Source organism: Mustela lutreola, chromosome 9, assembly GCF_030435805.1.
Source record: "Mustela lutreola isolate mMusLut2 chromosome 9, mMusLut2.pri, whole genome shotgun sequence".
Taxonomy (NCBI): domain Eukaryota; kingdom Metazoa; phylum Chordata; class Mammalia; order Carnivora; family Mustelidae; genus Mustela; species Mustela lutreola.
This window is the reverse complement of record NC_081298.1, coordinates 96,171,693-96,183,489: the sequence shown is the minus strand read 5'-3', so window position 1 is coordinate 96,183,489 and position 11,797 is coordinate 96,171,693. Positions and strand designations below refer to the sequence as shown.

General features: G+C 52.3%; 2 protein-coding genes across 11 annotated transcripts; both read left to right on the top strand.

Moving 5' to 3' along the window:
- The first annotated feature begins 15 nt into the window (after window positions 1–15).
- Window positions 16–3,188, top strand: AUP1 (AUP1 lipid droplet regulating VLDL assembly factor). 5 transcript variants are annotated; one of them, XM_059188157.1, is made up of 12 exons: window positions 105–283; window positions 364–501; window positions 581–731; window positions 933–1,117; window positions 1,361–1,433; window positions 1,529–1,602; window positions 1,846–1,912; window positions 2,014–2,116; window positions 2,249–2,368; window positions 2,484–2,599; window positions 2,783–2,901; window positions 3,011–3,188. In XM_059188157.1, exons 1-12 carry the CDS (start codon window positions 234–236, stop codon window positions 3,045–3,047), a joined length of 1,233 nt encoding a protein of 410 aa, XP_059044140.1. In that variant the 5' UTR covers window positions 105–233; the 3' UTR covers window positions 3,048–3,188. The 5 variants fall into 5 exon arrangements, with proteins under 5 accessions (XP_059044141.1, XP_059044144.1, XP_059044143.1 ...); XM_059188158.1 differs by having other exon boundaries at window positions 16–283; window positions 364–731; XM_059188160.1 differs by lacking the exon at window positions 2,249–2,368 and having other exon boundaries at window positions 104–283.
- A 151-nt stretch (window positions 3,189–3,339) lies between these two features.
- On the top strand, window positions 3,340–10,442 carry DQX1 (DEAQ-box RNA dependent ATPase 1). Of its 6 annotated transcripts, none has more exons than XM_059188137.1 (11): window positions 3,340–3,703; window positions 4,061–4,316; window positions 4,544–4,737; window positions 5,104–5,488; window positions 5,806–6,039; window positions 6,130–6,490; window positions 6,573–6,764; window positions 8,762–8,881; window positions 9,050–9,240; window positions 9,571–9,761; window positions 9,983–10,442. In XM_059188137.1, exons 2-11 carry the CDS (start codon window positions 4,080–4,082, stop codon window positions 10,137–10,139), a joined length of 2,262 nt encoding a protein of 753 aa, XP_059044120.1. In that variant the 5' UTR covers window positions 3,340–3,703; window positions 4,061–4,079; the 3' UTR covers window positions 10,140–10,442. The 6 variants fall into 6 exon arrangements, with proteins under 6 accessions (XP_059044120.1, XP_059044122.1, XP_059044121.1 ...); XM_059188139.1 differs by having other exon boundaries at window positions 3,340–4,316; window positions 6,145–6,229; window positions 6,332–6,490; XM_059188138.1 differs by having other exon boundaries at window positions 3,340–4,316; window positions 6,130–6,229; window positions 6,332–6,490.
- Window positions 10,443–11,797: the final 1,355 nt, after the last annotated feature.

The window sequence follows — 11,797 nt, the reverse complement described above, 5'->3', positions numbered from 1 at the left end:
TCCGCCCCGCCGCGCGAATGCCGGGAATTGTGGTCCCCGCGGGACACGAGTTATGAGGTGGCCCAAGGGCCCGCGAGGCATGCTGGGACCGCTAACCCTTCCGGGGCGCCTCCAGACTTCGGGTGCCGGCACCCTGGGCGGATGCCCGAAGACTCCGCCTTCCCAGGAGCCCCTGCGGCGGGGCGCGAAGATGGCGGCGGCGGCGGCGGCCGGACGGTCCTAAAGCAGCAGCTATGGATCCTTCCCCCGCGCTGGGGCCGGAGCGGCTCTTTGACTCGCACCGGTAAGAGCCCTGGCGGAAAGAGGCCGGCTCCCGCGTCCACTCGGCCTTCGGCGCCCGATCACCTCGCCTTTCGCCCCCAGGCTCCCAGGTGACGGCTTCCTGCTCCTCGCGCTGCTGCTCTACGCTCCAGTCGGATTCTGCCTCCTCGTCTTGCGCCTCTTTCTTGGGATCCACGTCTTCCTGGTCAGCTGCGCTCTGCCAGACAGTGTCCTTCGCAGGTAAGGACCCCGGGGTTTCGGGAGGGTCTGGGCTGGGCCCGGCCCGAGGCCGTCAAGTCACCACTGCCTGCTTCCCAAGGTTCGTGGTGCGGACCATGTGTGCGGTGCTGGGGCTCGTGGCCCGGCAGGAGGACTCCGGACTCCGGGATCACCGCGTCAGGGTCCTCATTTCCAACCATGTGACGCCTTTCGACCATAACATAGTCAACTTGCTCACCAGCTGTAGCACCGTGAGTGGGGAGCGAAGCCGAGAGCTCCACGGGGCGGTTCCCTGGGACCCAGCCTGAGGCTCCTCTTTGCCCGCCGCGTTTCCCTTGGGGACCACAAAATACTGAGTCTTACCCCTGATTCCACTTCTCTACCCCCACATGTCAGTTTATTTTCTCACTTCCCAATGTTCTTTTCTTGCCTTCTCTCTTGTCAATTCCCAGCCTCTACTCAATAGTCCCCCAAGTTTTGTGTGCTGGTCTCGAGGCTTCATGGAGATGGATGGGCGGGGGGAGTTGGTGGAGTCACTCAAGAGATTCTGTGCTTCCACGAGGGTTCCCCCCACCCCTCTGCTGCTGTTCCCTGAGGAAGAGGCCACCAATGGCCGGGAGGGGCTCCTGCGCTTCAGGTGGGTGAGCACAGGTATCGGTCTCCAGCTGGGTAGGTGGTGAAGCTTGGGGGTCCTTGAGTTTTCACAATTTTCAGCCCTACCTCTTCCCTCCTAGTTGATTTCTGTTCGCTTTTAGTTTTTTCCCGCTTGTACCTCTTTATTCCTCATTTATCTACTCGTACAGTTTGACAGTTTTCTGTTCTGAGTCAGGTGCTGACCGGCTGGCTGGAATCCCATCCTATTCTCTCTTCCATCTTCCAGTTCCTGGCCATTTTCTATTCAGGATGTGGTACAACCTCTTACCCTGCGAGTCCAGAGACCCCTAGTCTCTGTGGTGAGTGTGTGTTGGACAGGAAATCTCTGGGGCTTGGAGGGTAAGTTTCCCACTCCTGGCCCAGGCTTAGACCGCACTTCATACCCTCCCTTCAGACGGTGTCCGATGCCTCCTGGGTCTCAGAACTGCTGTGGTCACTTTTCGTTCCTTTCACGGTGTATCAAGTAAGGTATTAACTGTCTTCACTTTTTGGTGGCTGGGAGAAGCTCACCTCAAGGTCAGGGAGGCTTGCAGATCTTAGTTTCAAGGTTCTATCACAGAGGCAATACAAAGCGTGTATTGTTTTCCCACTCTGATTACAACTGTTACATGAGAAGAAGTATCAAAGTGGGGAGAGGGTGACAGCCTCTACCCCAGGCATGCACAACATGGTCCTGGTTTGTTTTGTCTTTTTTGTTGTTGTTTTTTGCAGGTGGCTCCCTCCTGTTCATCGCCAGCTGGGGGAGGGGAATGAGGAGTTTGCCCTCCGTGTACAACAGGTGGTAGGGTACACAGGCAGGGTGGAGGTGGGGTTTTTCTTTAAGAGTAGGGGGAAGAAGTCTTGAGACCTTGACAGTTCCAATCTTCCAATTCTCCCTAGCTGGTGGCCAAAGAATTGGGCCAGACAGGGACACGACTCACTCCAGCAGACAAAGCAGAGCACATGAAACGACAAAGACACCCCAGATTGCGCCCTCAGTCAGGTGTGTAGTCTCTGTACACAAAGTTATTTGGGTTTTCTCAGCCTGTTGTGATTCCCTTCCTGTTCCTGTGCTAGTTAGTCTCACCTTTCTCCCAGTTCTCCACTCACCATGTTTCGGATTTCTTTTTTGCAGCCCAGTCTTCTTTCCCTCCCTCCCCTGGCCCTTCTCCTGATGTGCAGCTGGCAACTCTGGCTCAGAGAGTCAAGGAGGTTTTACCCCATGTGCCACTGGGCGTCATCCAGAGAGACCTGGGTATGGGAAAGGGTAGCCTCACACAGGAGACAGATGCAGAGAGGAAAAGTGGGTGGTGAGGGGAGAAGGTGAGCAGGAAAACAGACTCCCTTCTTCTCTCTTCCCTTCTCCCCAGCCAGAACTGGCTGTGTAGACTTGACCATCACTAATCTGCTTGAGGGAGCTGTAGCGTTCATGCCTGAAGATATCACTGAAGGGACCCAGTCCCTTCCCACAGCCTCCGCCCTCAAGGTGAGATCCAGGAAATGGTTAGGTCCAGGACTAGGGCTGGGATGGGCAGTCTACGTACTCCCTATCCTTGATGTCTCTTTTGATCCTGAGACCCTAGCACAGTGCCTCTCTTGCAAAGTAGGCGTTCGATGCGTGTTTAATGATGATGACTTCGCAAGCCCTCTGACATTGTGATCACCTCAGTTCCCCAGCTCTGGCCCGGTGACCCCTCAGCCCACAGCCCTCACATTTGCCAAGTCCTCCTGGGCCCGGCAGGAGAGCCTACAGGAGCGCAAGCAGGCACTCTATGAATATGCGAGAAGGTAAGGGGCTTAGAGGACAGTGGGTAGGAAGGGGCAGGCTGGAGAAGAGAGCTAATCATAGGGCTAATGTGGCAAAGCCCACACAATGTCTTCTTCCTATGTCTCGCAGGAGATTCACAGAGAGACAGGCCCAGGAGGCTGACTGAGCACAGGATGGCACCCAGAGCCGCAGGACGGAGACTGGGGGCAGCCCTCACCCAACTTACAACTGGCTGGAAGGGTGGGTGGTAAAAAGGGAGGGATGGGGCTCCCCGCAAAATCACATTAAATTCAGGGTTTTCACTCAAGTCTCTGTTGCCTCTCTGGGGCTCAAAAGCCCACTGAGCAGGTTCCTTTCCCCCTGGTTGGGGGGGGAACAGCGGTGAGAGCCCCTTTGTGGGTTTGAGAAGTGGTTGAAATCACCCCTTCGTGTCAAGACATGAGTGATACTGTGGAAGTGTAACTGAACTGAAGATCAGCGGCAGCTGGACCCTAGCATGAGTGTTCAGTCCAGTTTTGTGAAGACACAGCTGCAAAACTACACGTCCCAAGATGCCTTTCACAAACACACACAATGTACACTATAGCATACACATGCTGGGCGTGGGATCTGGAACCTGTTTTCCATAGGCTTCTGACACATTAAATAAGGTGGAGCAAATGGCCACACCCCAAAACCAGGCTTAAGGATTCCTATTTAAGCCAAGCCCCAGGGCGAAGCCGGAATTTACCTTTGTACTTCACTCGGGTCTGTGTTGGTGGTGACTGGCTGGGTGGGTCTGGACCTGGCTGCCGTTGTGACACGTCTCAGAGCTGCAAGCAGGTTTGAATCCAGGATCCTTGTGGCCCTGCTCCCCGGTTCCTACCCTCTCCCTTCTCCTATTCTTTATCTCTTTAGGCTTTTCCCCTCAGGACCTCTCACAGGTTACCCTAATTCCTGCTGCCCTGGAGGCCCCCTGTGTTAGTCACAGGATTTTTACTACCTAACAGGTTAATAGTCCACTTCTGATCGTCCCTCACTTTCAGACTCAAGGCTCCACTGTTTCCTGGCAGGCAAGAAATGCTGGGAAGGATGGACCCCAGCACATTACCGCCTGAGGGTACAGGTTAGGGATCAAGGGTGGGAAATTGGTGTCAGTCATCTAATGCAAGGCCTTAATCACTGCCCTGCCTTCTGTAGGTACTACCAGGCAGCTACCATGGCCTCTCAGCGTCTTGGGCTGGCAGAAGAGTCTGGCCCAAACCCCGGGGAGTCTGAATTGGCTGTGAACCCCTTTGATGGGCTCCCATTTTCTTCCCGCTACTACGAGCTGCTTGAGCAGCGCCGAGCCTTACCCATCTGGGCTTCTCGCTTTATCTTCTTGGAGCAGTTGGAGAGTAGCCCCGGTGGAGTGGTGCTGGTGTCTGGAGAGCCTGGCTCTGGCAAGAGCACCCAGGTGGGGGGAGATTCTGGGAGTAGACAAAGGGAGGGACTAGAGAACTGGTCCTTCCCCTAGCAAGGTGGGGATTGGGCTGCTTGGAGTTCCAGGGGAGTGGTCAAAGCCCAGGGGGCTGTTGAAGGACCACAGGACTCCCCAAATGAGAATGGCCATAGGTCCCCCTGTACTTCTGACTGAAGTCCAGCATCTCCCTGACTGCTTGTCCTTTCCTGTTCCTACCCCAGATCCCTCAGTGGTGTGCAGAGTTTGCACTGGCCAGGGGGTTCCAGGAAGGCCGAGTGACTGTCACTCAGCCCCACCCTCTGGCAGCCCTGAGCCTGGCCATGCGGGTTGCCGATGAGATGGACCTAACCCTGGGTCATGAGGTTGGATACAGCATTCCCCAAGAGGACTGCACGGGGCCAGACACCCTGCTCAGGTGAGGCCTCTTGGCAGGCCTGACCCAAATCTGATTTTCCTCACACAGTAGAAACAAGCCCAGACCTCTGACACCTCACTCAGTGCTCCCTCAGCCCATGTTACCCTTTAGATCATGCACAATACAATGCTGAATTAAGCCCTTAACCCCAGTCGGGGGCCCTCACCTGCCCAACTGGAGTACAGCTTTTGAAAAAGGCATCATCAGTGAGGTCGTGGGTCTCAATACAGGTTCACAAGGTCTTTTTTTCTGACATTGCTATCAAAATCTACGCCCCCTCCGCCCCCCCGGGGCAGATATTCCCCTGGGCTTCTGAAGCTGTTTGGTGTCCACCCTGACTCCTCTGCCTACTGCCAATGTCAACAGGTTCTGCTGGGACAGGCTGCTTCTGCAGGAGGTAGCCTCAACCCGGGGCACAGGAGCGTGGGGCGTGCTGGTGCTGGATGAGGCCCAGGAGCGGTCAGTGGCCTCGGACTTGCTCCAGGGGCTGCTGCAAAATGCCAGGCTGGGAAACCTTCCAGGGGACTCGAGAGTGGTTGTGGTTACTGACCCTGCCCTTGAACCCAAGCTCCAAGCCTTCTGGGGCAACCCTCCTACTGTGCATGTACCCAGACGGCCTGGCACGTGTCCCACACCTGTATACAGGGACACTGTCCCTACTGATCGAGTGGAAGCTGCCTGCCAAGCTGTGATTGAATTGTGTACGAAGGAGGCTCCAGGAGATGTGCTGGTGTACCTACCCAGTGAGGAGGTAAAAATGGGCTGCAGAAGGAGGTCCTCACATTTGCTGCCTTCCTTTCCTGGGGGAGTTGGAGCAATGCTTATTAGGAACACTGAAGTTGTAGTATTTACTATGTTGGAGTCCTTAGGAAAAACTGAAGGATTTAGGGGTAAGGAGGTCTACCACCCATCTAACACAGAGACTATGGCTCAGTGAATTCCTAAAATTTTGACAACTTTATGTGCATTTTTCCAGAATGAAAAGCCATAGCTTTCATTGTTTTTTTTTCAAAGGGGTTTGTCACCTAAAAGGTGAGAACTGCCTTAATGCCCCACCCCTCCCTTCAGGAAATTTTGCTGTGCTGTGAATCCTTGTCCAGGGAGGTGGGGCCCTTGGCTCTCAGGGGGCCTCCACCACGAGTGCTGCCCCTTCACCCCGGATGTGGCCCAGCCGTTCAGGCTGCATACGAGGACACAGACTTGGGTGCCCGAAAGGTCGTGGTCACTCACTGGCTGGCTGACTTCTCCTTCTCCCTCCCTTCCATCCGACATGTCATTGACTCAGGACTGGAGCTCCGAAGTGTGAGTGAGAGAGATGAGGGGATGTGGGGGCTAAGGATAGAAGTGGCCCACTCTGATCTGTCTTGGCCTTGGTTGGGGGGGCGGTGACAGGTGTACAATCCTCAGATTCGAGCAGAATCCCAAGTATTGAGACCAATCAGCAAGTGTCAGGCAGAGGCAAGAAGACTGCGGGCAAAAGGGGTCCCACCAGGTAAGAGCCTTTGCCCTACTGAGATCAAACATGAAAAGAATCCCCACACACAAACCCAAGAAACCTGCAGTGGCCTTCTTTCCCAGGTCTTTCTCCCCTCAGGGTCCTGCCTCTGCCTGTACCCTAAGTCCTTCCTAGAACTAGAGGCGCCTCTGCTGCCCACAGCCAGGATATGTGAGGTGAATCTGAGCCCCGTGGTGTTACTTCTAAAGAGGAGACAGATTGCAGAGCCTGGGGAGTGTCACTTCCTGGACCGGCCTGGTGAGCACCCACCCCCCAGGTCCTGCTGTCTGACCTCCAGGCTCCAATACTCACTGCCCGCTCAGCCCTCTTTCCTTACCAGCTCCAGAAGCCCTGATGCAGGCCCTGGAAGACCTGGACTACCTGGCAGCCCTGGATGATGATGGGAACCTGTCAGACCTGGGAGTCATCCTGTCAGAGTTCCCACTGCCCCCGGAGCTGGCCAAAGCCCTGCTGGCCTCTTGCGAGTTTAACTGTGTAGACGAGATGCTCACCATCGCTGCCATGCTCACTGGTATGAATCACTTCTCTAACTCCTGCCGCCACTTCAGCCCTTCTCAGCCCTTTCTGGTGTTCTGGCCCCAAATGGCAGCTCTTGCCCCTCTGCTTCCCTTGCAGTGCCCACAAAACCAGCCCTAACCATTTAGCCCTCTCCCATGTCCTTAGCCTCCTCCCAACGCTGGTTCTTGCCCCCAAGGTGCATTAATCTCTCCTGTTATTACTAGACCTCCACACTCCTCTCCCTCCACCCTCTACTCCCCTGCAACTATACAGAATCATCTCTACCCCAGGCCCCGGGGTGTCCCCGCCCACTGCATCACAGCCTTCCGCACGCAGCACTGACAAATCTCACAGCTCAGCCAGGACGTCCCCCACCCCACGGAGGCTGAACTCCCTGAATACTTCTGAGTCCTTATTCCTTATGACCTTCTAACACTTGAAAATGCCGACCACTCCTGCCTTGAAACTACCCCCTCAGCACCTGGGTGGCTCGATGCTAAGCATCTGCCTTTGTCTCAGGTCATGAGCCTGGGGTCCTGGGATCGAGCCCCCGCATCAGACTCCCTGCTCAGCGGGAAGTCTGTTTCTCCCTCTCCCACTCCCCCAGTTTGTGTTCCCTCTCTCGATGTCTCTGTCAAATAAATAAATAAAATCTTAAAAAGAAAGAAGGGAGGGAAGGAGGAAGGAACGAACGAACAAAGGAACTGCTGCTTCCCTAAACCTCTGTGACTCGCTCCACCAGGTTTTAATCCTGCTTCTCTGGCTGTCCAGCAGTTCCCTTCCTCTCTTCCCTGGCTCTTTGTCCTCTGCTCCTCCGCTGTAAATCGGGCCTCAGAGTTCCATCCTTGCACCTTTTGCCTTCTCATTCCTTGAGCTCTCTGAGCAAGTTCGTGCACAGCCATCTTTACACCTAAAATGTCCAATCCTTCTACCTCCCTGCCAGTACCATTTTTCTGAATCTTAGGTTTATATATCCCATGCCTAATGGACATTTCTATCAGAACTGGCCACAGTGCCCCAGCCAGGAACCGAAGTCAAGCACTTGCTTAAACTGTTTGCTCTCCACCACCACCAAATCATGCCATCCTCTCTGCAGCTCCACTACCATTATCCTAGACTAATCTTTCCCCGGGTTCTTTCATTTTTATCTCCAAAATGTTTTTAAAATTCATCTATTTGTCTCAACACTCACTAGCAATGCCAGTGTTAGATCCTCACCACCACTCAGCATGGATCCCTTTAGCCTCCTATGTTTTCAAGTAAACTTTAAACACTTGGAATCTTTTCCCTCAAAACTCTTTTCAACAGCTATTCTCTATATTCTGGACAGAATAAAACTCATTGGCACAGCACATCCAGCCTCTCATGACCTGGCCCATACCTGCCTCTCCAGCTTTCTCTCCTGCCAGTCTGCCTCACATGCCGTTCCCCCTAACCATACTAGGTGCATGCAGGTCTCCAACAGGCCATACTACTAATTTCTGTGCCTTGCCATGTGCACAGCTCAGATTCTCTCTGCCCCTTCTCTATTGAGCTAATTCCTAACAAAACTTCAAATATTGGGATGCCTGGGTGGCTCAGTTGGCTAAGCATCTGCCCTCCGCTCAAGTCATGATCTTAGGATCCTGGTTTCAAGTCCCACACTAGGCTCCTTGCTCAGCGGGGAGCCTGCTTCTCCCTCTGCTGGCTACTCCCCCTGCTTGTGCACTCTCTGTTTCTCTGACAAATAAACAAAATCTTAAAAAAAAAAAAAAAGAAGAACTTCAAATATTGGCCCACACATCTGTTGTGCTGATCAGGTTTGCTTATCTCTCTCACCAGACCCTAAGTTATTTGGGGCAGAGATTGTCTTTCATTTATTTATCCTCAATGTCTAATAAAGAGCAGAGCACCTAGAAAGTCGTCAATATCTTGAATAAACTTCCCAAAGTGACACTTGCTACCTTTTCACCCTTCTGTACTGCTGTCCTTTCTCATTCCCCAAAACGACCTTCCTCTCTTCTTCTCCAGCTGCTCCTGGGTTCACCCATCCTCCACTCTCTGCAGAAGAAGCTGCCTTGCGTCGGGCCCTGGAACATACAGATGGTGATCACAGTTCTCTGATCCAGGTGTACGAAGCCTTTATACAGAGTGAGTAGCCCACTCTGCATCTTCTTTAAAAATGCCAGATTTTCCAAAGAAGGGAAATGGTGTGCAACCAGCTGGCAAATCTCCATGCCCAGGAGGAGGCCCTTCAGCCAAGAGCTGGGTTCTCTTGGGGGACTCTTTGCAGCTGTAGCTGTTCCCTTCCTTTTGTAGGTGGAGCAGACAAGGCTTGGTGCCAGGCTCGGGGGCTAAACTGGGCAGCATTGTGCCAAGCCCAGAAACTTCGAGGTGACCTCCTAGAACTCATGCAACAAATTGAACTTCCACTGTCCCAGCCAGCCTTTGGCTCTGAGCAGAATCGCACAGACCTTCAGAAAGCACTGCTGTCGGGATACTTCCTTAAGGTTAGGGGAAAGAGTTGGGGCAAAGGTCATAAAAGGAGGAGAAAGTAGGGGGACCAAAAATTGATATGCCACCTCTGAAACAGGGGTCTGGGTGACCGTTCAAAAGATTTTTTAGAACCAGGAGAAACTTTTCTTTGAGGTGTTGGGGTATAGGGGCCTATGGGAAATGCCATATGGCAGGGACTCTAACACCTAGAGATGGTGCTTTACTTTTAATACTCTCACTGCCCTTCCTAATTCTTTCTCAGCCCCCCCCCCCCGCTTTTCTTTTTTCTACTGCCTTCCTCTTCTCCCTCACTTACTCCTCCACTGTCTTTGCTTTTCAATGAGGTGGCTCGAGACACAGATGGGACTGGAAATTATCTGCTCCTGACCCATAAGCACGTGGCCCAGCTCTCTCCGTACTGCTGCTACCGAAGCCGCAGGTCTCCAACCAGACCCCCGCCATGGGTTCTTTACCACACTTTCTCCATTTCCAAAGACAACTGCCTTTCCATTGTTTCTGAGATTCAACCACAGATGTGAGTTCCCTGATGCCCCTCTTACATTGCCTATTCCTCTTCTTGGGGCCAAAATTATGACTGGGGAGTTAGAGAGCCTTAAGAAGAAGAGGATATCTTAGTAGTCTGCAGTGACATATGATTCAAGGGCACAGAGTTTGTGGAAGGAATGGGAAGAAGTTTAAGAATCTGCATTATAAGAGAGGGTACAGAAATCATCTAATTGTGACTCTCTCTGTCAGGCTGGTAGAGTTGGCCCCTCCATACTTCCTGAGTAACTTGCCTCCCAGCGAGAGCAGAGACCTCTTGAATCAGCTGAGAGAAGGAATGGCAGATTCTTCAGTAGAGAGTGAATCCTCCTCCACCCGAGAGTTTGGCGATGCCTGTGTCCTGCAATGACCTGCCTAAGGAGTGGAACTGAGCTCATCTGAAGGCATTAGATCCTCTCTCAGGCTAGCACTGAGGTAGCCAACCAAAGGTTAGGGTCAAATGTAAATCCTAGAACCCGAGTCTCAAGAAATGGTGGACTGAGAATAGAGGAGACTGGGTAAGCCACAGTATACATATGGTTGGACCCTTTCCTTAGCATTCTTCTATTTATTGGAGAATGACTGATGTACCCCCCAAACCCCCAACTTATGCCAAACCCACCTTTGTGTACTTCATTTTGATCTATAAAAGTTCTTTCTCTGTGGTGCCAAATTTTAGTTTGATTCTGCAGCGGCACATACAGGATCCATGAGTTAGAGATGACACAGTATCATCCAACTCCTCCAGCAACATCTTCTTGCCTGGCCCCACCTGTGAGCAACCCTTTGCGGTATAAATGACCTGGCTGTCACTAACCCAGAAAATGTGTAGTTTGAGTACAGATGGTCTCACCCTTCCCCAAGCTTACTTGCCTTTATCTTGCTCTCACCTACCGGGGAGGAAGAATGAGAGTGCCATAAGAAATCAGACAAAATCTTCCCTGTTTTCCACATACAACTTAGATCCAGCTCCTTCTTAAACCTTAAGGCTATTGAAGCCATCCCCCAACTTTCAATTTTCCACCAACAAGCTTCCCAGCAGCCCCTAGCCCACCAGCATGCTGAAGCTTTTCTAACAACTTCAGAGACATCATGCTTTCCTTTCCCCCCAGCTGAGTACTCCTTTCCCTTTTCTTCATTTAAATCATTAATTTTTATATTTTCCATCATCTTGTACATTGTACATGTGTTTGTAGAAATTGGTGGAAAGAAAGATTTAATCCTCAGAACTCCTCAGAGTGTCTTCCCTTGGAGAGTCTATCTGTTCTCATCATTCCATCTATCTCCATATCCATCCTATGTGGATGTCACCCAACCTGCCCCAAAAGCACTTTTCCAGAATGTATTCTTTCTAGGTCTGGCGTTCAGTTTTGCCTGTAGTTATCTTGCTCTAATATTTCAATTTCCCCTTCATTATCCACAACACCATCTCTCTCCCCAGCCTCTACATCTCCAACCATGGAATTATCTTTGCTTCTTCTTGGATAGTCCTAGTTTTTTGCCAAAATCTGCTCACCCTAATTCCACGGGGTCCATTAATTTTATCCACTGCCTCCCCGTTTCCCCGTCTGTCCCCACGGGAGACTAGAGCTGTATTAGTGTTCCCAGATTCTCTGCTTCGTAGGGTGTATTAGTATCTGTCTTGCCTGCCACCCAGGCATGTTGTGAGGCTCAAGGAGGAGGGGAGTCAGCAGGTTGAACACACACAACATGAGGTTAAAAGTCAGAAAGGTATCCTTAGCGATTATTTTACAGTTGAAGAATGAGATGCCCCATGTGGATAACCCTCTGGTTCCTGTCACAGTCAGACCCTTGCCCTCTAGCTCCTCTTTCATGATTCCACTGTCACTGTTGTCCTTCCTTCGCACCTTTGAAGGAAGGTGCCCTTTGAAGGGACGCTGCTGCCGTCCCTTCCCAGCACCACGGTTAGGCTGCTCTGTAGGTCCAGAACCCCAGCTTGAACCCACCCTCCGAAGAATCCAAAGTCCTCGGGAGAGCAGCTCCCATTGGCCAGTCCGCCCCCTCCCC

What these genes read in the sequence shown, in the direction of transcription:
- AUP1 (XM_059188158.1), top strand. Translation starts at nt 142, where the DNA reads ATGCCCGAAGACTCCGCCTTCCCAGGAGCCCCTGCGGCGGGGCGCGAA. An exon ending in CGGCTCTTTGACTCGCACCG is followed by an intron (nt 284 to 363) that starts GTAAGAGCCCTG and finishes TTTCGCCCCCAG; the next exon opens with GCTCCCAGGTGACGGCTTCC. An exon ending in GAGGGGCTCCTGCGCTTCAG is followed by an intron (nt 1,118 to 1,360) that starts GTGGGTGAGCAC and finishes TCCATCTTCCAG; the next exon opens with TTCCTGGCCATTTTCTATTC.
- DQX1 (XM_059188134.1), top strand. Translation starts at nt 4,026, where the DNA reads ATGCAAGGCCTTAATCACTGCCCTGCCTTCTGTAGGTACTACCAGGCA. An exon ending in TGTACCTACCCAGTGAGGAG is followed by an intron (nt 5,489 to 5,805) that starts GTAAAAATGGGC and finishes CCCTCCCTTCAG; the next exon opens with GAAATTTTGCTGTGCTGTGA. An exon ending in CATCGCTGCCATGCTCACTG is followed by an intron (nt 6,765 to 8,761) that starts GTATGAATCACT and finishes CTTCTTCTCCAG; the next exon opens with CTGCTCCTGGGTTCACCCAT.